Below are 22,619 nucleotides of genomic sequence, written 5' to 3' on the forward strand. Positions count from 1 at the left end.
CCTATCTCTGCCTTTCCAGGGCTAGGATTAGCACACACCACACCCAGCTTTTTTAGATAGATTCTGGGTTCAGACTTAAGTCTTGGTGCTTGCATAGCAAGCAGCTTAGTGACTGAGCTATCTACCCAACTTGATCTACTCAGTCTTAGTGCTTCTCCTCTCTAACTAACCTGTTCTCCACATTACTACCTTCAGACACACACCTTCCCCTGAGTGGAAATGATGTCTATTATGTTTACTGTTCTATCTTTCCCCAGGACTCAAAAACAGCATAGTACCAATAGCAGGTGCTCAGTAACTATCTGTGTGATGAATTAAGTATTCCTTATTTGTAAATGTTCTCAAATTAAGGAGAATGATTGGCATAAAATTAAGGAGTCTTATAACACAGATGTCCCCAGAAAGAAGTACTCACGTAATGATGTCCTGGTCAGAGAGGACTTCAGTGAAAATGTGGCCATGTATTAAGCTTTGAAAACTAAGTATTGATACATGTATAACCAAGAATAATAAAAAGCTCAATATAGAGAGCAACTGGGATATAAAAGTAGATGACACAGTATGACATCAGGCATAAGCAGAGCAGGAAGCAGAGGCTAAAGCCCATACTCCTTGGAAATCGCAATAAATAACTGTAAAGTTAATAAAGAACAAGCATTTCAAGTTAAGGAGAGATGATTTTCATAGCCATTTTTCACTCCCCCAACTGAAATTATGCTAAAACTTTACTCAGCCATGGTGATGTGGCCTTGGCTCTCCAGCCCAGTTGAGAAGTTCTTTTCTCACTGAGTAACCTGGGAGAGACATCACTTCATCTTTAATTAGATCTTTATTCTCATCAGAAGAAGGGTGTAGACTCCTGAGGTCTGTACCACTTCTGAACCTCTGGGACAGAAATGTAAGTTATTTCTCCTTCTGTCTGGATAGTGTCAAATTTATACAAGCTAGAGCTATCTGAAAGGAAGGAGCTTCAACTGAGAAAACGTGTCCATAAGATCCAGGGGTAAGACATTTTCTTAATTAGTGATCAATGGAGAAGGACCCAGCCAATTTTGGGTGACATCATCCCAAGGCTGGTGGTCCAGGTTCTATAAGAAGGTAGGCTGAGCAAGGCATGCAGAACAAATCTAAGCAGCACTCCTCCAAAGCCTCTGCATCGGGTCCTGCCTTCGGTTTTCTACCCTGTTTGGAGTTCCTACTCTGAATTCCTTCAGTGGTGGACTACAGTGTGGAAGTGTAATCCTAGTACACTTCCTCCCCAACTTGCTTTCTGGTCATGGTGTTTCATTGTACTAATAGAAACCCTAAGACAGATGGAAATGCAAGTGGAGGGATGATGGAATAAATCTTTTTTCTTACAGTTGTGATTCCAAAGAATCCTTCCCCTTCGTCTGATGTGAGCACTGAGAAGCCCAGCATCCACAGCACCAAAACTGTCTTGGAGCATCAGCCAGGGCAGAGGGGGCGCAAACCAGGAAAGAAGCGGGGCCGAACACCCAAGATCCTTATTCCCCATCCCACCTCTACCCCATCTAAGTCAGCTGAACCTTTGAAATTTCCAAAGAAGAGAGGTCCCAAGCCGGGCAGTAAGGTAGGTATAAAATGTGGGTTTCCCAGAAAGAGGTACAGGAGAGCAAAGAGGCAATTCATTCATGTGTCTCATCTTGAAAAAGAGCATATCTAGCCATCTTGACATCCAATGGATGGTTTTTAAGAGGAAATCCTATATTAACATTCCTTCTTAGTACTTATCAGGCTTTTGCTAATATTAGAGTAGGAAACAAATTTTGGGTTTTGAGAGGATCTGTTTATTGTCTTCCATAGATAATACTCCTGCCCCTCATTACCCTTCACAAAATATATTTCTAACATTTAAACAATATATTAATTTTATAAATGTATTTATTTTGTTATTCCTACCATTCCTTTTAAAAAATTTTTACTTAATCACTTAATGTCAGGCTGTATGAGATGGTACCGTATTCATATCATGATCATCACAAACCTCGAGCAGATACTGTTGGCATTATTTACTGTGAAGCAGGTTAAAACTTAGACATGTGAAATGATTTAAGACTGCAGTGATAGGTTCCTAGATCTAGTTCTAAGATTGCTACAACATACTCGCCTTTTATACCTAAGAGACATGTATTTCCTTCTAATGTGGGAAAATACCAAGTGCAGCTTCACTGAGCATTGTTACTGAAAGCACTGCCTCTTAAGTCATCCCACCTATTCATGGATCTCTCCCTAGCAAAAGCAGTGGTATGAAAAATCTTCTCTAGGGCCTCTGTTAGCATCTCACCTCCACTTGACTCCCAGTAATCAAAACTATCTCAGATCCTCCCTCCTGAATTGGATTAATTGAGTTACCCTAAGGAAATAATACCCTATTCATCCTGGATCTCCATTGCAGTTCCCATATTTCCCCAGTCAGTTTTTTGGCTGATTTATTTGTTATGCTTGTTAGTAACTCTAGCTAACCTCTGTCCTTGATAAAATATAAGCTCCTCAGGGTCAATTACCTAATCTTTTCTTTTTCTCCTACAGTATCTTATATCTCAGTTTCTTGAGAGATGTTCTGTATATGGAGGATGAATGGAGGATGGATGGATGGATGGATGGATGGATGGATGGATGGATGGATGGAGATAGATGTATGGATGGTGATTTTAGTCATGATGTTGTTAGTCTTAGTTGTCTGTTTTTTGAATGGATATGAATTCTCAATGTCACCACTTAATCTTTTTGTATGACATACAATGTTATTTTGATATGTTACCACTGACACCTAACCTTGGTCCTTACTTTTATCTACTACACTCTTACTAATATCACTATCACCACCACCACCACCCCTATCTGTTACACAATTACTTTATTACACTCTTCTCTTTTTCATGTTGTGGAGGAGAGGCTGAAAGCCTTAAGGATGCCAAGGCCAGAAAGGCATGTGGGTTTATCTTGAGGGTAATCAAAAGAATGAATGTATGTATCTGAGAGACTCCAAAGACAAAATAAGGGCCAGTAAGTGGAAAATCACACAAAAAGTCTTTGTTTCAAATACAAGGAACTATCTTAAAATAGCAGTAAGCCCAATGTTTTCTCAGGGACTAGATGGCTCTGTAAGAGGGCTCTTTCAGGAAGAGGAAGACAGAAATATTGATGATTATATTAAAGGCCTTTAGGATCCTTTGCAAACCAAAACCTATAATATTATGATTGCCTCTGCTCTGCCCCTCACTATGTCTGAAACATAATAGCCAATAATATTCTCTTTCCATCCTCTTGAAAATAAACATTCTCATGGTATCCTGTGTTTTGTGTTCTAAAGTCTGATCCCTCTTTTATTCTTTTACATAAACTATAAAATTATGTGCCTCCCATGTGATGACACGATTTCTTTTTGGAACAAAAAGGAAGTCTTAGAAACCAGATAGATTTAGGCTTTGGTCCCATCTCCATTTATGGCCAAGTATGTGACTTTGGAATAGTTTCTTTCAGTGGGGTGCAGAGCACCCCCTCTCCCCTGTAAAATGCATGCAGCTAAGTTAATGCATGAAATCTGTGTAATATGTGTAACTACACATATCTTAAATGCTAATGATACCTTCCATCTTTTGGCTTTTTTTTTTTCTACAGTATCCAAGTACTCCACTCACTAGGCTGCTCTCTGAGGGACCCTCTTGAAATCATAGCACCAGCTCATTGAAGTTGAGCTAGTATTTGTTTCCCTTTGCTTCTGACTGCTTACATGGAATTCTGCCTTCAATAGTATCTGATGATAGAAGCACATATCCATTTCTTGTTTATTTTGTTGTTCAGTTGTTTGGTTGGTTTTGTTTCATTTCATTCCAAGACAGGACAGGGTTTCTTGGTGTAGACAAGTTTCTGCCCATCCTGGGACTCCTCCATAGTTTAGACTGGCCTCCAACTCAAGAGATCCACCTGCCTCTACCTCCCAAATGCTGGGATTAAAAGTGTGCACCACCACTGCCTGGCTCATGTCCATTTCTAACGAGGGTTTTGCATGATGACTTTCCTATGTCAAGTCATTTGATATATGGTTGCTGTTGTCAGCAGATCTCTCTAGATTTTGCGTCTCTAAAAGACAAACACATTTATAGAGCTTCTATGAGAATACCTTGCACAAGCACTTTGTGAAAGAGGACTTTTGGATCTTGGTAATAGTTGTGTTTTCTTTGTATTCCAAAAGGCCTTTAGAAACTGTTTCTGGCAACATTCTGAGTTCCAGCATAAAAGATAATAGATTTCTCTCAGAGCCTACCCCCTTTGTTGGTGATTTCTACTATATGCTTCATGAAAAACATTTATTAATACTTATATGTTAAGTCCCATGTGAGGATTAGCAGATCAGAACCTCAAAGAGATGTAGGTTAATTGAGGCCATCAGTGGGTATCAGATAATAATGGTACATGGATAAATGTGGACAACAAAGGATGGCGTTAAGAGGAAAAGTAAGAGCAAAAGAGAATGTTTCCTATTGAAGAGAAAGCTTAAAATTCTAAAGATGTAGGGCACATAAAATTATAGTGTTTAGAGCAGTAGTATGTTTAGAAACTGTTAGATTATTATTAAGGGAAGGAGGTAGTGAGCTAAAGAGGGAGAAGGCAGAGGAAAGCATTTGGTAGAGTCAGAAGGTTCATTTCCATTTAGAGAGAGAAACAGTAATAACATCAAACCATAGCATACTCTTTGCTTTTATCTGCCCAATTTACAAAGGATTTGGAATTCTTAAGATACCGAATCTAATATGAAAGTGCATTAAGCTCTTTCTCTTCAGAAGATCAAAATTATATGCATACATTCAAAAAATGTTCACCAAGGACTGTCAATATGTACAACTTTGGGACCAATTATTAAGTAGAAAATAAAGATGAAGTGTGTTTCCATTCATAAATATGCTAGTTTCATGGGTGTACTGAGTGGTAGGGAGAGGAGGAGAGAGGTCACCTGTTACAGAAGCAAACTTTTCTGCTTTTAACAGAGGAAACCACGGACGTTGCTGAGCCCACCACCCACCTCACCAACAACCAGCACCCCTGAACCGGACACCAGCACTGTTCCCCAAGATGCTGCCACCATCCCAAGTTCAGCCATGCAGGCCCCCACAGGTAAGAGCTGAGAATGGAACTAGTTGCAGTTGCTTCTGGGGCATAGTATCTACATTTCTTCTAGTCTTCTACCAATAACTAGTCTGTCCACTTGTAAATCTATGTAGAATTAAAAACAACAACTCTTTGACATTGAAATTATCTCAGAAGAACTTTCATATGTCAGAGGAGTAAAAACTGGGGCAGCCATTCTGTGAACTCAGAGCTGGGGAACCAGGGCTGACCTCAGGACGTTCCCTTCTTACTGATCCCTGACAGCATTCCAGTGAGGCTGCCACCATTCAAATTTGGACGAAAAGCTTCCAAGTTTAAAAAAAATTATTAATGAAGACAAACTTGGTACAGTTAAAATGAATTTTACTTCAGAGACCATACAACAAGTGATTGATTTAAAGCAAAATCTAGTAGTTGATGAGGATGAAAAATCAACCTAGAGGGGTGGGGTGTGAGTGCAGGCTCACATGCAAAAATCTTACATATCTGTCCCCACTTTATAAAATACCTATAAAGATAACCATAAAATACCTATGCCTTTAAAGCATATGCATTCCTTCCCAGTGGGGTGATCTTAAAGTATGTATGCACTGAGATACTTGTGTGAAAACTTATAGTTACTCTCTAGTTTTCTATAAACATCCTTGTGGATGTCTAAGAAATTAGAATGATCTCCATGGCTGTTAGAGTAATCTTCCTCTTAGAATGAGTTAAGTGTATCTCTGCATAAATCCTAAAATGCCAAAAGACAGGAGGGGTTTCAGCCATTGTCTCCTCTCCAGAGAGCTTCAAAATGCAGTGCCTTCCTGTAGCATGCACAAGGTCTGTCTAGGTGTTTGGTTATTGTTTGACTTTTGGTTGGAGAAGGGGATTACATGAATTTTCAGTTGTTCCAACACGATTTACTAAAGAAACTGCCTTTACTCCTTTGTCAAAAACAAAGTGAATTCCTGTGAGTTTATCTCTGGACTCTATCATCCTTTTCTGTTTGCTATTCACTTGCCATGGTTTCAGTGACTATGTACTAAGTTTTAAGGCCATGAAGTTTCAGGCCCCCAATTTTATCTTCACCTCTAATACTTTGTTGGATAGTCTGTATCTTTCACTTCTCTAAGTAAAACTCAGGTTCCATTTATTGCTATTCCCCCCCCCCAAAAAAAACCTCTGGGAATTGCTTAGGTGTTTATGTACCACATGTATGCAGATGCTAATGGAGGCCATAAGTGGGCATCGGATACTAGCAACTGGAGTTAAAGGCAGTTGTAAGCCATCCAGTGTGGGTAGTAGGAACCAAACCCTGGTCTTCTTTCAAGAGAACCACTGAACCATCCCTCAGGCCCCACTTTCTGAAGTTATGATTAGTATTGTGTAGAATCTCTAGATCACATTAGGAAAGACTAATTTCTTTTTTAAAAAGATGTATTTATTCATTATATATAAGTACACTGTAGCTGTCTTCAGACACACCAGAAGAGGGCATCAGATCTCATTTCAGATGGTCATGAGCCACCATGTGGTTGCTGGGAATTGAACTCAGGACCTCTGGAAGAGCAGTCAGTGCTCTTAACCACTGAGCCATCTCTCCAGCCCTGAAAGACTTAATTTTTTAAGTGAGTTGTATTCTCTATTAATTTGGAATTTTGATTTTTTTTCAGAATACATAATAATAAAAATCTGATACATGTTTTATTAGGTTTATACCTTTGGTGCTATTAAAACATTGAAAATACAGAGTGATGTGATTGACTTTTAAATTAACCTTATATTCTGCAGCCTTTTATAATTACTTTTTAATTTCAGGTTTTTGTTTGCTTGCTTGCTTTTTGTAAAATCATTTTTTTCATATTCTATATGTAGATAAGCATTTGTGGTCCAGGAAAGGGTTTTTTATTTCCTCATGTGTTTACTTTTATTATATCTTCCTATCATAATGCATTATCTAGAACTCCCAATAAAATGTTGAAGAGAGATAAGGAGAGGAAATTCTTGCTTTCTTCCTCATCTGAATGAGAATTCTCTTAGTTTCTCACCACTAAATATGCCAACTGGAGGAGTTTTATAAAGTTATTTAACAAGTTAAAGAAATTCCCAATTTATGTTCTGAGAGATTTTATTGTGAAGTAATGTTGCATTTCTGAATATATTAATGTGTTTTTTAATTTAACTTGTAAATATGATGATTAAGAGGATTTTTTAGAATTTCCTGAGATAAAGTCTTGCTATGTATGGCCATGGCTGGCCTACAACCCAACACATATCCTAGACTGACCTCAAACTCACATCCTCTTGCCTCAGTCTCCTTAGTGCTAGGACTACTGATAGAAACCACAGTGCCCAGCTTACATTTACCAAGTTTTAATGTTAGATTCTTCTTCCATACTTGGAATAAATCTGTTTGTGTCATACAATTCTTTCTATATGATGTTGGATACTTTCTACTGTTTCATTGAAGATTTTGACATCTGTGTTCCTGAGATGTGTTGGCCTACAATTTTTTATTGTAATATCTTTGGTTTGGGTGTTAAAATAATGCTGACCTCACAAAATAAGTTTGATTAGCATTTCATCTATTTTTGTCTTCTAAAAGAGATTGTGTAGACTTGGTATAATTAGTTCCTTAAATATTTGGTAGAACTTGCCAGTGTTTGATTTGTTTAATATATGTATGCCTTTTCTGATCATGTTTTCTTTTTTGTTAAGGAAAAATTTCTCTCTCATTGTTTTGCTCAGACTAGTCCTGAACGCCTGAGCTCAGGCATCAGAACTCAGCTTCCTGAGAAGCCGCAATTACTGTCATGTCCATTGCTGGTCCATTCATCTAGGTTAATTAATTTGTAGAAATAAAATTTTATTGCTAGTATTCTCTTTTATTTCAGTTTTTATTTCAATTTCAATATACTTTGATCATACTCTTTCCCCTCCTCCAACTGCTCTCAGATCCTCCCCTTCTTCCTACCCACCTAACTTCATGTTCTAATCTCCATCTCAAAAAGAAAAAGAAAACAAAATGAAAATCAACAGAAAAAATAAAACCAAATATGTGACCAAAATTATCAAAGTGAAACAAAAACATACAAAAAATATGAAGACCTTTTTATATTGGACAGCTAGCTACTCTTGGATCAGATCCTAGAGTATGTATAGTTGATATACCCAATATCATTCCATTAAAGAAAACTGAGTTTCCCTTTCACAGCTGGTAACAATTACAAATAGCTTCTTGGTGTCCCCTCAAATGATTTGAACTTGTATAGGTCACAGTCTCTGAGTTCAGATGTGTTATCAGCTCTGTTGTGTCTGGAAGACACTATTTTCTTAAAGTCATTCACCACCTTGACTCTTACAAGGTTTCTCCTTTGCCACTTAGATCTTTGAACCATTAAGGGATAAGTGCTCAAAACTTTCTCACTTTGCACATTGTCCGGTTGTGGATCTCTTTGTTAATTCTCATCTACTACAAGAAGCTTCTCTAGTGAGAGCTGAACTATAGGTGTACTAGTGTGTCACTAGCAGTCATTTTATTACTGTGTTCCTTTAGCAGAATAATAAATAGGTTTTCCACTCACACCCATGACATATCTAGTCACAGGTTCTTAGCCACTTCATCCGTGTCAGGCATGGGTTCCATCTCGGTTCATCTATTTGGTTACTACCATAATGCTTGTGCCACTATGTCACCAATATGTCTTGTAGGCAGCTTGCTATTCTAGGTCATAGTGTACCTGGTGAGACTGATGTTTACAATAGCCTTGACAAGAGGCTGTAATATTTAGGAGACCACCTGTGGGACCCAACAACTCAACAATATGTAACTCATCCTGGCACTGGAGGGTTTAGCTTAATGGCTTAAGATGTTTAGTTGTGGCATTATCTCCTCCATGGTGACTCCACTTAAATTCCTTCCATATGTGTGTATATCTTAGGATGTTTCTAGAGAAGGTTTCCATATAGCTTCTCAAAAGGCCTTTAGTATTAATGTCTGTCCGCATAGTCTCTCCTTTACCCTGCCCTCCTACCCACTCCCCATTTAATCTTTCTACTCTAGTTTCCTCTTTACTTCTTGATAACACTATATCCTATTTTCTTCTCCTTGGAAGATCCACTCTTTCCCCTCATTATCTGCTTAATCTCTGTAGTTACTAAAAGCACACGTATCTAAAGTTAAAAGCTAAATAAGAGAAACATGAAACATTTAATTTGGGGAGTCTGGGATATCTCACTCAATGAACACGGATAAGCAAGCATCTCCATAATAAGATATCGAGTCCGTAGGGCCAGTATGTGACTTTAGCTGTAGTAATGTTTCTTTATGACATTTGGTGCCCTTGTATTTGGTTCATAAATGTTTAGAATTGTAATATCCTCTTGGTGTGTGTGTGTGTGTGTGTGTGTTTTAATGAAAATGTAGTGTCCTTCCCTATCTCTTCTGATTAATTTTTGTTGTAAAATCTATTTGGTCAGATTATACTCTGCTTGTTTATTGGCTCCTTTCACTTGGAATACTGTTCTTCATTCCTTTATCCTAAGGTGACAACTGTCTTTGATAGTGAAGTATGTTTTTTTTTTTTGGATATGGCAGAAAGATGGATCCTGACTTCTAATTCAGTCTGTTTATTGAGAAAATGAGAGTATTGATATTGAGAGATAGTGTTAAGCAATATTTACTAATTCCTATTTTCATTGTTATATATATTTTTATTCTTTTTTTTTGTCTATTCTGACATTTAATCTTTATATCCTCATTGGAATAGTTAACCTTCCCTTCAGACTAAAAGTTTTTCTTCTAGTGCCTTCTGTAGCGCTAGATTGGTAGAGAGAAATTGTTTAATTTGTTTTTATCCTGAAATATTTTTCTTTTTCCATCTATTGTGATTGGTAGTTTTGCTGGGTATAGTAGTCTGAGCAAGCATCTATAGTCTCTCAGAGTTTGTAAAATATGTCCAGGCCACTCTGCCTTTTATAGTCTCCACTGAAAATTCAGGTGTTATTCTAATGAACTTTCCTTTATATGTGACCTGGTCTTCTTCCCTTGCTGCTTTCAATATCCTTCCTTTGTTCTGTGCATTCAGTGATTTGATTATCCTGTGTTATGAGGGTTTTCTTTCCTTGTCCTGTGTATTTGGTGTTCTGTACGCCTTTTGTACCTTGATAAACATATCTTGCTTTAGGCTGGGGAATTTTCTTCTATGATTTTGTTAAAACTACTTTCTGTGCAATTGACCTGGGTTTCTTCTTATTCCTTTATATCTATTATTCTTACATTTGGTCTTTTAAGAGTATCCCAGATTTCCTGGATGTTTTGTGCCTGAATTTTTATATCTAACATTTCCTTTGACTATAGTACTTATTTCTAATGCATGAAGACCTGAAATTCTCTCATCTATGTCTAATATGTTGGTGAGGCTTTTCTTTTGACTTCCTAAGGTTTTCATTTTGAATTTTATTTTGATTTAATGTTTTCTTAGTTATTCTATTTCTTTGCTAAATTCTTCTTTTGTATCTTGAATTGTTTTTATTATTTCATTCAACTATTTCTGTTTTCATGGTCTTCATTAAAGTATTGATTAATATCCACTTGAGCCTGCAAGTAGGGTTGCTGGCTTCTGATGGAGACATGTTATCTTAGTTGTTTTTGTTTGTGTTTTTGCTGAGATATAGGCAATTGGAGTTTTAACTTTTTAGATGTCTCTTAGTATAAATATCTAGTCTTGTCTTAAGTTCTGTTCTTTCATTGCTATTGTCCCACTCTGGGTTCTAGCCAAGGGTGGCAGCTGTGGGGTTCCTGATAGAGTGTGGTTCTGCTGGTCAGCAGGGAGTCACAGAGGAATGGAGATAGGCTAGATGGAAAGACCAAAAATAGCAACAGAAAACTGGGGTTTCCCTCAGCCCACACCAAAGCCAAGTTACAAGAGGATTCACAAGAATATTATCCTTTTACCAGCTATATGACATGTAGCATTGTGTCCTTTCTCACTTCTGATATAAGTAGTTTGCATTATCTCTATCTTTCCACAAAACCAACTTTATATTTCATTGTGATTTTTTTCTTTAAATTTTATTAATCTCTAATTGTTATTATCTTCTGCTGAGTCTAGGTTTAACATTCTAGTTCCTTAACTAGGTTGGGTTGTTTCTTAGATATTGTGTTACTTCTGTTTTGACCTTTGCTATTCAACAAGTAGATATTCAACAGCAGGTCTCTGAAGATAAACTCTTCTCTACTTTATGCCTCTTCTGCAGCTACAGCTACAAGACAGCACTATGGGAGAATCTTAAGAAAAAGAGGCCTTTGAGAAGGAATGGAAGGGGGAGTGAAATTTATATAATTTTAATTAAAATATTTTAAATTGTTATATAACAAAGAGTCTGCAAGGATTTCCATTAGCAAATTCCTATGCGAATCTTTGGTCTGAAACAAATCTATGAAGCATGTTCTTGTATCTTTCTGACTTTTGTTTAGTTAGCTTTTTGAGACAGGGTTTCACTATAAATAGTCCTGGTTGGTCTGGTATTCGTGATGTAGACCAACCTGGCCCTCAAACTCAGAAATCTGCCTGTCCCTGATATGAATGCTGGGATTAAAGACATGTGTCACCATTCTCCACCTTCTTTCTTGCCTCTTAAAAAAGGATTTTCTCTCTCATCTTACACTTTAAGCAGTAAAAAGGCAGGCAACACTGTGATGGCTCTAAAAAACCTTGGCCATTTCATTGAGCTCATCAAATATATTTCCTGTCTTGTTATTATGGCCAACAGTCATATAAAACTTTCAGTGTCTTCCTAACACATATCCCCCACCCCATTCCTACCCTTTCCCTTCCAGTCACATTGTCTTCACCTTCCTTTAAAGTCTCGCTGATAGCTTTCTGGGCAACCTTAGGCCTCCATTAAAACTCTTTTAATGGGGCTGGGAATGTAGCGTAGCTAAGCACTTTCTTAGCTTGGATGAAGCCCTGGATTCAATCCCCCAGCACAAATAAAAATTACCCAGGGTTATGAGTTTGCTTTGCTTCTGGTACTTTCTACCTCTGGTCCCAAAGCTAGTGCCATATGCTTGGCATTTGTTACTGAAGCATCATGTATTAGAATTTATTCTGATAGGCTTTTGCTATATGACAAACTACTATAGAACTAAATGTTGAAACACTAAGGGCCAGCTGGGTAGAAACAGTTCATCTGTTGCATACAATGACAGATTGGGCCAGTGGGAGGGGGACTAACAAGTTTTGGGGATTCACTTTTACACATGGCTGGCATTGGTTCTGCCTGTTTCTCCATGTGAGCCTCTCCACAAAATAATGTTTCCTCACACATAGTAGTTGGGGCCAAAGAGTAAATATCCCAAGAAATAGGAAGTAGATGCTGCTGGTTTCTTAATCCTAGGCCCAGGTCTACTGCTGTCTATTGGTCAAGTGTGCCAGAGATCAACAAGCTATGTCAAAGACTTTCAGAGCCATGCTCTAAAACAGATAATCTTCTAGAGGTTGCATAGTGTGGTTTTGGTATTTTACCATATGATCCATGTAGAATTAATTTTTAAAATCACCATTAGAATAATTATATACAATTTACATCCGTGAAATAAATCTTAGTTGCAAGTCTGTTGTACACTCATATGATCTGCTGAGTTTTAATAAATCTCCCAACACCCACTGTGGTGAAGACACAGGACACTCTGCTGCCCCAGAAAATCCCTCAGGCTCCTTGCAATCAGTCTCTGCCTCCACTCTGACTGCAGCATTTCTACTATAAATTAGTTCCAGATTTGAGCTGATTTATATCAGTTAGCCATTCTGTCTGGATGTACTCTTGCATCTCATTTCTTTTACCCAAAGATATTTTTGAAAGTCATTTATGTTGTTACTGTCCATAGGTCAAGGTTTTCTTTCCACCGAGTGGTTTTCCTTCAGACGAACACACCATAGTTTGTGTGTTCATTCTCCTGGTAATGGATACCTAAGCTGGTTTTAATTTGAGGTTATTATAAATAAACTATTCTGAATATTTGTATCCTTATTAAGTGTCTTGTCTCTGAGTTCCTCCATTTTTAGTGATTTTAGAACAGAGGTCACACTGCCAAACATGAAAATCCTCTTTTTTTCCTTTTCTTTTTTTTGGGGGGGTATATCAAGTCTACTTAATAGTACCCCAAGCTTACCTGGAACCCAAAATTCTGCCTCCTGCATCCTAAGTGCTAGGGTTACAGATGTTCAACAACATGCCCTGTTTATTTTTTATTTTCTTTGTGTGTATGTGTGTGTGTGTGTGTGTGTGTGTGTGTGTGTGTGTGTGGTGGTATAGTGTGTTATTGTATTGTGTGGAGTGTACTTATATGTGTGTGAATGTAAAAGCCAATAGTTTTTCTTAATTTCTTCCTACCGTATTCACTGAGGCAAGGTCTCTCAGTTGAACCCAAAGCTCACCGATATGAGATAGTCTAGGTAGCTAGCTCCAGGAATCTTCTGACTCTGCCTTCCAAGTGTTTGGATTATAGGTGGTGCCCCATGCCTACCCAGCCTTTATATGGATTCTTGTGGCACTGACTCCAGTCTTCAGTCCACAGCAAGCCCTTTGTACAGATTGATCCTCATGTCCACCTTCATGGGCACTGTTTTCCTGCCAGATAGCTGTCTTTAAGTTAGGAGATGAGGCAGTTAGATTGAGAGTCTGCTTCAGAGTTTACATTTTCTATTCAGGGACCAGAAAACAAAACAAAAGGTCTGTGCCTTGATTTCTGTTCTGTGTTGTTCTCCTAATAGTCTGTGTTCCCAGAGCTCTTGGTGGTACAGCTTGGGCTGGTGGCAGCTAGGCACAGAATTTTTCAAACCTTCTTCATCACCCACAGTTTTTTCTGCAGCATAGTTGGGAGAATGCTAAAGGAGCCAAGTCCAGATGGAAGAGAACTGCTCTCTGACTTCTTTCTGCCAGGCACACTGTAAGGTTGTTGGGTTCTTTGTTTCCTGTAGTTTGTATCTACTTGAACAAGAGTGGCAGCACGGGCCCACACTTGGATAAGAAGAAGATCCAACAACTCCCTGACCATTTTGGGCCAGCCCGTGCCTCTGTGGTGTTGCAGCAGGCAGTCCAGGCTTGCATTGACTGTGCTTATCACCAGAAAACTGTCTTCAGCTTCCTCAAACAGGGCCACGGTGGTGAAGTCATCTCAGGTAACCATTTTTGGGCTAGTTTGGCCTCCTAACCAGAGGAGCAAACCTTCATTCTGATGAGAGATTAAGTACTGAGTTCTTACTGCCAGCTCCCAGGCTCTGCCAAACCATGTCATATAGTGTATACCATATACCTCTGCCTCAAATAGCCAAACACACTGTATAACACAGCTTCTAAACTTTGGTCCCCAGAAAATATGAGTATTCATGGGTAAAATATGTAGGGGCTGGGTTGTTGCAATGAGAGAATTTCCTCAACCGGCTTCAGAGTCCTCTGACCTTCTTTCATTCCTCTGCCTCCTAAGCTTCTGGGAACTGAACTGATGATACTATTCCTGCTGTGCTCTGTTTCTGATTCAGTTTTCTTAAGTCCAAAATCTTATTTTTACCCAACAAGCCTACAATGGCTTGACCTACTTTACACCTTCCAGTCTTTACTGTAATGCTGCATTACAGCCCCTCCCTCTTCTCCATAGCAAGCTGCTGAGGCATTAAGGAACCAGCTGACAGGGAGCACAGACAGCCGAATGGTTCTTTTAGCAAATACCTGTTGAGCCTTTACTTTGTGACAGAGGTTTCTGCCACACACTAGCCAAGAAAGGGGAAAACAGACAATGACAAGCTCATGTCTGCTCAGCAGTGGTGGAAAAGAAAATCTCTATACTCTGTGGAGAGGTGACCACAGAAATGCATGGAGCCAAGTCTAGGCAATCACTAGATGAGACACTCAAACCCATGCCCTCTGAGGCCCCGACCACTCTCTGGCCTTCCCGTGCAGCAGTCTGTCTTCCTAACTGCCTGCAATTGCTCTTTACCTCTACTGAGTTCCTCTTTAAAACTTTCCTGAGAGTGATTTCTCTCCCCAGATTTCCTTTTCCTCACTTCCCTCAAAGACAGTCATGTCAGTCAGACATGAGTCTTTTGCTTTTAAAAAATTATGATAATATTTTGATAGAAATAGTACATAAAAATAAAAACAAGCATGAAACACTTCCCAGTGTTGCCCAAGTCCAGGATCCTTATATAGACTGGAAATTGTCAACCTAGGCTGCTGCTAGCAATGGCAGTGTTATTATCCTCCAAGAGCCTCCCTGTTGTTGGGCAGTTTTCCTGTGAACACAGCACCCTAGCTGAGCATACTTCCTGAAAGAGCCCAGCTAGGTGATGAAGCAGATAACGTTATGTTCATAGTTGTTTGTACAGGTTGAGTCAGATCATACCAGAACCCTGAGGGTGCAACGGACCTGGCCTGGCACTCCCGTGATTACACACCCTTTGGAGTTAGAGACAAAAATCAAAACCCTTGAGCAAGGGAAAGCAGCAGGAAGAAGACAAGTGGGCAAGCAGCCTGGCCCTGCCTTTTGTAACCTGCCAAGCCCAATCTACACAGTGAGCTGAACTTCTCTAGCTAACACTACATTTCACTGTACAACTTACTTGCTTTGTTTACTTAACTCCACAGCCGTGTTTGACCGGGAACAGCACACTCTCAACCTCCCAGCAGTCAACAGCATCACCTATGTTCTGCGTTTCCTGGAGAAGCTCTGCCACAACCTTCGGAGTGACAATCTGTTTGGCAACCAGCCCTTTATACAGACTCACGTATCACTCACTGCCACAGAATACAGTCACGGCCCCGACAGGTACCTACCAGGTAGGAGCTGGGATGGGCCTGGGCTGAGATGTAGCTGGGCAGTCAGCAGCACCTGTAAGGGCCCAGGCAGCCCTCGGCCCTGCAAGCCTAGCACCCACTGTCCGGAGATCTGGTTTTCTGCTCTTTACCCTTGCCACATCTGGGCTACATCTAGGGGTTTTTGGTTTTCTTCCACTTTAACTCTTCAAAATTTTGCTGTCACTCTAGAATCTCTCTTTCCTCTGGACTCCTGTCTGTAGAAGTTGTCCTGTGATTTCTGTCTGTGCAGCCCATGAAGCCCCAGCTCATCTCCCAGTATGAATCCAACATCAAAGGCCTCACGTAGCTCTCCTTTGCTACATGAGGATTTAGTTTTAGGCTAGCGATTGAGAGTTGCTCCTTGTTGATTGGCCGTCCATTCTTTTCTTTGGCACGTGGCCCTAACTTCTAGCATTGCCAGTCTAACAAGTCCATTCAAGTTCCTGCTGTTTCCAACTAGGCTGGAAAATAACTTTTTAGTTAGTATACCACAATGAGAAAGCGGATGCCACGTGGCTCAGTCAGTGACTAAGCACTTCCCAAGACAGCGTGAAGAATGAGTGGAGCTCGGCAGCTCTGATCTGGAATACTGGACACAGAACTGAGGAAGGGAGGAAAGCTTGGCCCCAAACCTAGAGAGGTAGGTTTCTGTTAAGAAGGAGGAATTGTTCTTTAAAGGACACTTGTGGTGGTGCCCTGAGCAGAGAGGAGGCACTGTGAGCGCCAAGCTACTCTGTCTGTCTTCGGGGCAGAGTCTGAAAGGTGCTCTGGGGGCTTGTGCGTGTCTCGCTTCCATACTCCCTTTCCTGTTGTCTCTTAATCAAACTCTCAATGAAAATAATTCTTCTGAGGAAAGTATCACTTCTGGAGAATGTACTCAGAGAAGTCTCTCTGACCCCTCTGTACTTACGTAACAACTGAGAATTGCTTATGTGATTTGAGGTGAAAAGATACCTAAACTCCTGATTTGTCTGCATGTCAATCAAACATTGGTCCCTGCAGCTGTACCATGCCATGCCTCTCAGGTGGTTCTTTTCTTTAGAGGAAATTCCTTAAACTGCCTGCTCTAAACTGCTTTTTATTTATTTATTTAACATTAGAACTTATAAGAACAGTCCTTCAGTTAGAATATTGTATTGGATAGGCTAGAGTTGTGCAAACAAAGACAAAGTGTTAAATATTCTCAGCCATTGTCGTTTGGAGCCCTGGGTTCTGTTTCCCTAACGAAAGGCCGAACTGGAAACTGAAAGATGTGCCTGAGAGGGAGCCGTAAGTTCAGTAGGCAGCTGCTCAAAGAAAAGAAACTCAGAATGTTTGCATAGAGCACTGCCCCTCGTGCTCCAGGAAAGTACAGCAGCACACGGAGGCTGCAGGGGACATGCCCACAATGGGCCTCTAGTCATGACGAAGAGCAGGGGTGGCCTTTCCAGCTGTGACTGTGTCCTACGACCCCATGTCAGTCAGACAGGCTGCACCAACTCTGAGCCTCTCTGCTCACCAAGCTGTTCCTCATGGACAGCTTTGAACATGCTGTCTACTTGCATCCTGCCTTTTGTCTGCTTCTTAGAAGCAGTTTTAACTGTGCCCAGACAAGCCAGGGCTTTGTCTAAACTTCTGAGTCCTCTATTCTCTAGCTTGTCTTCTCTGCCTACCTGTTACTCTGCCTCTCACCTCGTTGGCACCTATATTTTCCTGGTTACTTACCCACCCTCTTCAGAGAGCTCCTGCAGTACCCATGGCTTTCTTTTGCTTTTCCTTTGAAACTGTTTTTTTTTTGTTTGTTTGTTTGTTTGTCTGTTTTCTGTTTGTTTGTTTGTTGCCATTCCTGCCCACCTGCCTAGGCACACATCTCTACTGATGTAGTATCCCTGGTGCCCATCTGTATTGACTAAATTGTTTACTGGAGCCCTTTCCCCTTCCTGCCTTGCCAGAACATTGCCCTACCTCTGCGGACTTGGCTCAGCTGAGCACGTGCTGACAGTGTAGCAGAGAAGTTCATATCCTTATAAGCTTCTTTACTCCAACGGAGACTGACTGTTTCCACTGCTCTATTTTAGAAACTTCCAGACCTACAGAAAAATTACAACAACAAAAGTAAAAGGAGCCTTTCACCAAGAGTTGCTTTTAACTTTTGCAGTATTTGCTGTTTCTCTGGTCACACATATTTGTATCTATATATTTAATACATATCTATGTATATGTCTTTTGTTTATTTAAAAGACAAGAATTAACTCCAGGTAAAATTTTTGTCTTGTTTCGGTTTTTTTTTTTTTTCCTTTTTTCAAGACAGAATGTCTTTGTGTAGCCCTGTAGCCCCGGCTGTCTTGGAACTAGAACTGTAGACCAGGCTGGCCTCGAACTCACAGAGATCCCCCTGCCTCTGTCTCCTGAGTGCCACCATGGCCCAGCTAGCAAGTGAAATATTTTTCTACATATCTCTTTTAAAGAGCATAGAACATAGCATGGCACATACCTGTAATCCCAGCCCTCAGGAATTTGAGGCAAGAGGTTCACAAATTAAAGGGTAGCCTGGGCTATACAGTGAAACCCTACATCAGAAAGAGGGAGAGTGGGAGACAAGGGTGGTAGAAGGACAAAGGACAGACATTAAATTTTGTGTTCAAGAAATTTAATGTAGAAGCGGTTAAGAGCACTCACTAGCTGCTCTTCCAGAGGACCTGAGTTCAATTCCCAGCAACCACATGGTGGCTCACAACCATCTGTAATGGGACCTGATGCCCCCTTCTGGTGTGTCTGAGGACAGCTACAATGCACTTATATAAATAAAATAAATAAATACATCTTTAAAAAGAAAATAAATGTAATGTAAATGCTCCTGGGCTGCTATACCATCCAGATCAGTATTTCCCCGTTGTCTCAATGATGTCTTTTGTAGCTGTTTCTGTTTTGTTTTGTTTTCTATAATCCAGGATCCAATAAGAGATCGTTTGGTGACTTTTGCTGTCCTGTCTCTTAAACTTCCTTTATCTAGAGCTATTCTCTACTCTTTCTGTATTCTCTGACTGCATTGGCATTTTTAAGGACCCAGTCCAGGTGTTTTAGCTTTAGGTCACCAAACATTTATTAAATCCTTACTCCTTGCCAGACTCTATACTGGATTTCTGGGAGACAGGGGTAAGACAGACTGACCCTCTGCACTCTGAAGCTAAGAGGGAAAGGGCATTGATCAGAGATGCTCCAGTCCAGCTACTCATGATCAGCAAAGAGCAGGAAAGGCAGTGGCTGAGAGGATTCCTGGGAGAGAGCAGATTAAACAGCTGAATCCCTTCTGCAGAGTTAATGTGTTCTGAATCAAGTACCAGGCATGTGGGGGCTAAAGGAAAGAATTCCTTTGGATTCCCTACAAAAATGGCAACATGAGGCAGGAAATTTATTTTAATTCAGCTAGTTACTATGGATATTCACATTAGCTGTGATTGGAATCTACATCATTAACCTCTAGATCTGCTGTTTTGGGATTTCTTGGCTGCTACCTACTAGGGCAAGTAGTGCCTTTGTTCTAGGACTCAAAGTCTTGAGTTGTTTCTGGAATGATCATTCACCCATCCTCTTTTTTCCAAGCCCTTTCCCTTGGAGTCAGCTTGCTTATCTATTCAGACAAATAGAAAATGTCTAAGCATCCAGTGTTAATGTAAATTAGCTTTTCTGCTGTGGTGTTGGAGAAGTGAGGGTGTGCCGCTCGCTGCGGGCAGAGGTGAGGCCTTGCTGCGTGTACACATCAATAAAAGGCAGTTTTTCTCCAGATCTTACCGAAATAAGGTTCCCTACAAACATTCCTAGTGGAAAGTAGGAGAGGGGAAAGGGAGAGGGGAAAGGTGGGAAAGGAGTATGGAAAAAAGTCATAGGTAACAAATACTCCCAGGGGAGCCTGGAAAGGCAGGGAGGAGGAAGAGTACAGAGAGTAGAACATGGGGGAGGATTTGTAAGAAGACATATTTCAGATTTCAGCATTTTAGCCATTAGAACTCAACAGTGACATGATTGCCCAAAATCCTCCAAGAGAACAACCAGCCATGGGGTAGGGAGAGTGCTTGCTCTTTATCAAGCACTTTAGACAACCACTGAACACAGAGCATTATACACCACATGACTTGTTCAGCTTGCTTTCCATAGAGCCCAGGACCACCAGCCACATCCAAATGAAATAACTTTCAGCTAGATCTTACAGAGGCATTTTCAGCTGAAAGCCTCTTCTATCAGATAACTCTAGATTGCATCAAGTTGGCATAAGACTAGCCAGTTTTAGGTTCCATGACCTGGTAGCTGGGTTCTACACCTGATATTGCCCATAGAGGATGAAAATTGTCATGATATTCCCTTTGCAAAGGCTTTCAGATGTCCACAAACTCTTTGGAGGGCTTCCTGTGTGTGGATAAACTTCAGGTTCCCACAGTGTAGTGAGAAGTGTCCTGTTGAGTGTCAGAGTCAAGTTCTTACCTTCATCCTAGTCCCTGCGCCTGAGCTCCCCAGCTTCCTTGGAATGTTTGTATAGAACAAGGACCGTAGGATAAGGACTAGAGGCATTGAAGGAACAGGCTCTGCAGACAGGCTTTAATCTGCTTCTAAAGAATCCTCGTATGAGGATTTACTGGCTCAGTAATTAAAAGCACTTGCTCTAAAGTTGTGAGGATTTGAGTTTGAATCTCTACTACCCAAATTAAAAAGTGGTCATGGCTGTATGTGCTTGTAACTCTAACATTGGGGGTCAAGGACAGGCAGATCTTGGGATCTCACTAGCCAGCCAGCTTAGTTTAAAAAACAAAAACAAAGGTGAATATTGGGCTCAGTGACTAATCCTGTCTCAAGGGAATCAAGCAGAAAATGACAGAGGAAGATCAGTATCCTCTGGCCTCCACATGTGTGTGCATGAGCACACACAGAGAACTCTCTGCTGAGCATTCACATCCTTCCCACAGCCCTTACCCTCTTGCTAGCCTCTTAGGGCCAAGGAATTGTCTTCTACCTAAAGTAACCCAACTTCCTTTTAAGTTGTCCTTAGTCAGAAAAGGCCGACTACTATCTCAGGCCAAAAGGAATAGTCTAGAGAAGACAGAGTTTAGAGAGGAATCCAAGTCCTGAGCTCCTGAGCTGGGAGCCATGATTGATACGCAGGAATCCTGAGTCCTTGTAGAGCTTTATGTCTTGCTGCCTCTTGTTCCCTCGGAAAGGAACCTGGAGCCAGCACTCTGCCAGTTCCTACTATACCTCTGGTTTTACTATTTTCCAGAGGAAACCTTTGTCCTGGGGAATAGCCTGGCCCGGTCCTTGGAGACACACTCAGACCTGATGGACTCAGCCTTGAAGCCTGCCAACCTTGTCAGCACATCCCAAAACCTCCGGAGCCCTGGCTATCGGCCCTTGCTTCCCTCCTGTGGCCTCCCACTGAGCACTGTCTCTGCTGTGCGTAGGCTCTGCTCTAGAGGTAAGCCAAGCAGGGCTCTGGGGTCCTCATGACTCTTTGCCCTTTCTTCTTCCCTTGTTCCTGGAATGAAAGAATACTAAGGGAAACTAGTTTTGCTGCCCTCCTCAGTGTTAGGACTGAAGCTAGGCTCACTTTTGTGCCTTGCCCCTACATCTGGGATATTATTGGTGTTCTGGGTTTGATTTAAAAAAAGAAAACATAAATTGGGAGCCAAAGACCTGGAACTAAAATGATTGTTCTTCCAGCTTTTAACTGTTTATTGAATGCCGTCTGTCTTTTGTATGGGGTAATACAAATTACTTTTTAAAAATGTCTTATACAGGAGATGCACTTTAAAAAACTTGTAAAGCAATAAAGATACATAATTGACAACATGAAATTGCAGGACACCTAATCCCAACTGTGCCTTCAAGGCCCTCTTCTTTGGAGAGTGACACCTTGTTTGAGGCTAGGTGAATGGCCATGTGTCATCTGGAGAACGGGGAGAACTTTCCAGGAAGAACAGAATAAGGCTGAAGGTAGAGAGATGAATGGGTCTTATCGGAGCTCTCTGACTTTGGTATTGCTGAAACATATATTACGGAAAACTTCCAAACTAAAACGTTTGGAGTTGACCACGCTGGCAGAGTGAGGTACCAGTGATAGCTGATCAGAGGCAAGACACAAACAGAACTCTGTCTGAATAACGGACTGCTGGCCTGAACCCACACTTGAGGGACAAGACTAGAAAGAATGGTCTAGAACAGAAGTGAGAAAGGCCTGAAGGTTAGATGTGAAACTACTCACTAGATTAATTTAGAAAAGCTTGAAGATAGTAAGGAGGAAGTGGAAACTGTCTCCTAGGTCTAGATGTCTAGATGCAGCTTGCTGAATGGTGTGCCATTCGCTACAGAAGACCAAGAGATGAAAGGGAGGGGGAGCATAAGTCATCATGAAGATGCACAGCAGACAGCAGCTAGTGCAGGTCAGATTCACAGGAAGAGCACAGTAGTGCTGAAGTTAAGTGTTCAGAGTCATTGGTACGTCAATCACTGTTGAAACTTTACAAGTAAAGGTGGGATGAAAAGAACAGCTTACCAAAGATGGGGGGCCCTAGTAAGCAAAGTTGGGAAAGTGGGAGCAGGAACAGGGTTTACACAGGAGGAAAGGCACCCAGTGTTAGGAGAAGGGGGGTTTGGTTGGATGGTGGCTGACACTCCAAGAATGT

The 22,619-nt window shown here is 40.7% G+C and overlaps 1 protein-coding gene across 4 annotated transcripts in view; it reads left to right on the top strand.

Annotated features, from left to right (window-relative positions):
* Positions 1–22,619, top strand: part of SCMH1 (Scm polycomb group protein homolog 1) — a 118,276-nt gene that overhangs the window by 90,153 nt on the left and 5,504 nt on the right. For all 4 annotated transcript variants that reach the window (XM_080920905.1, XM_080920907.1, XM_080920906.1 and 1 more), the window contains 5 exons: positions 1,362–1,591; positions 5,010–5,136; positions 14,097–14,297; positions 15,760–15,951; positions 21,218–21,412. In XM_080920905.1, coding sequence (XP_080777031.1) covers positions 1,362–1,591; positions 5,010–5,136; positions 14,097–14,297; positions 15,760–15,951; positions 21,218–21,412 — 945 coding nt within the window. The remainder of the gene's footprint in view (positions 1–1,361; positions 1,592–5,009; positions 5,137–14,096; positions 14,298–15,759; positions 15,952–21,217; positions 21,413–22,619) is intronic.

Source organism: Micromys minutus (genome assembly GCF_963924665.1).
Source record: "Micromys minutus genome assembly, chromosome: 9".
Lineage (NCBI taxonomy): Eukaryota > Metazoa > Chordata > Mammalia > Rodentia > Muridae > Micromys > Micromys minutus.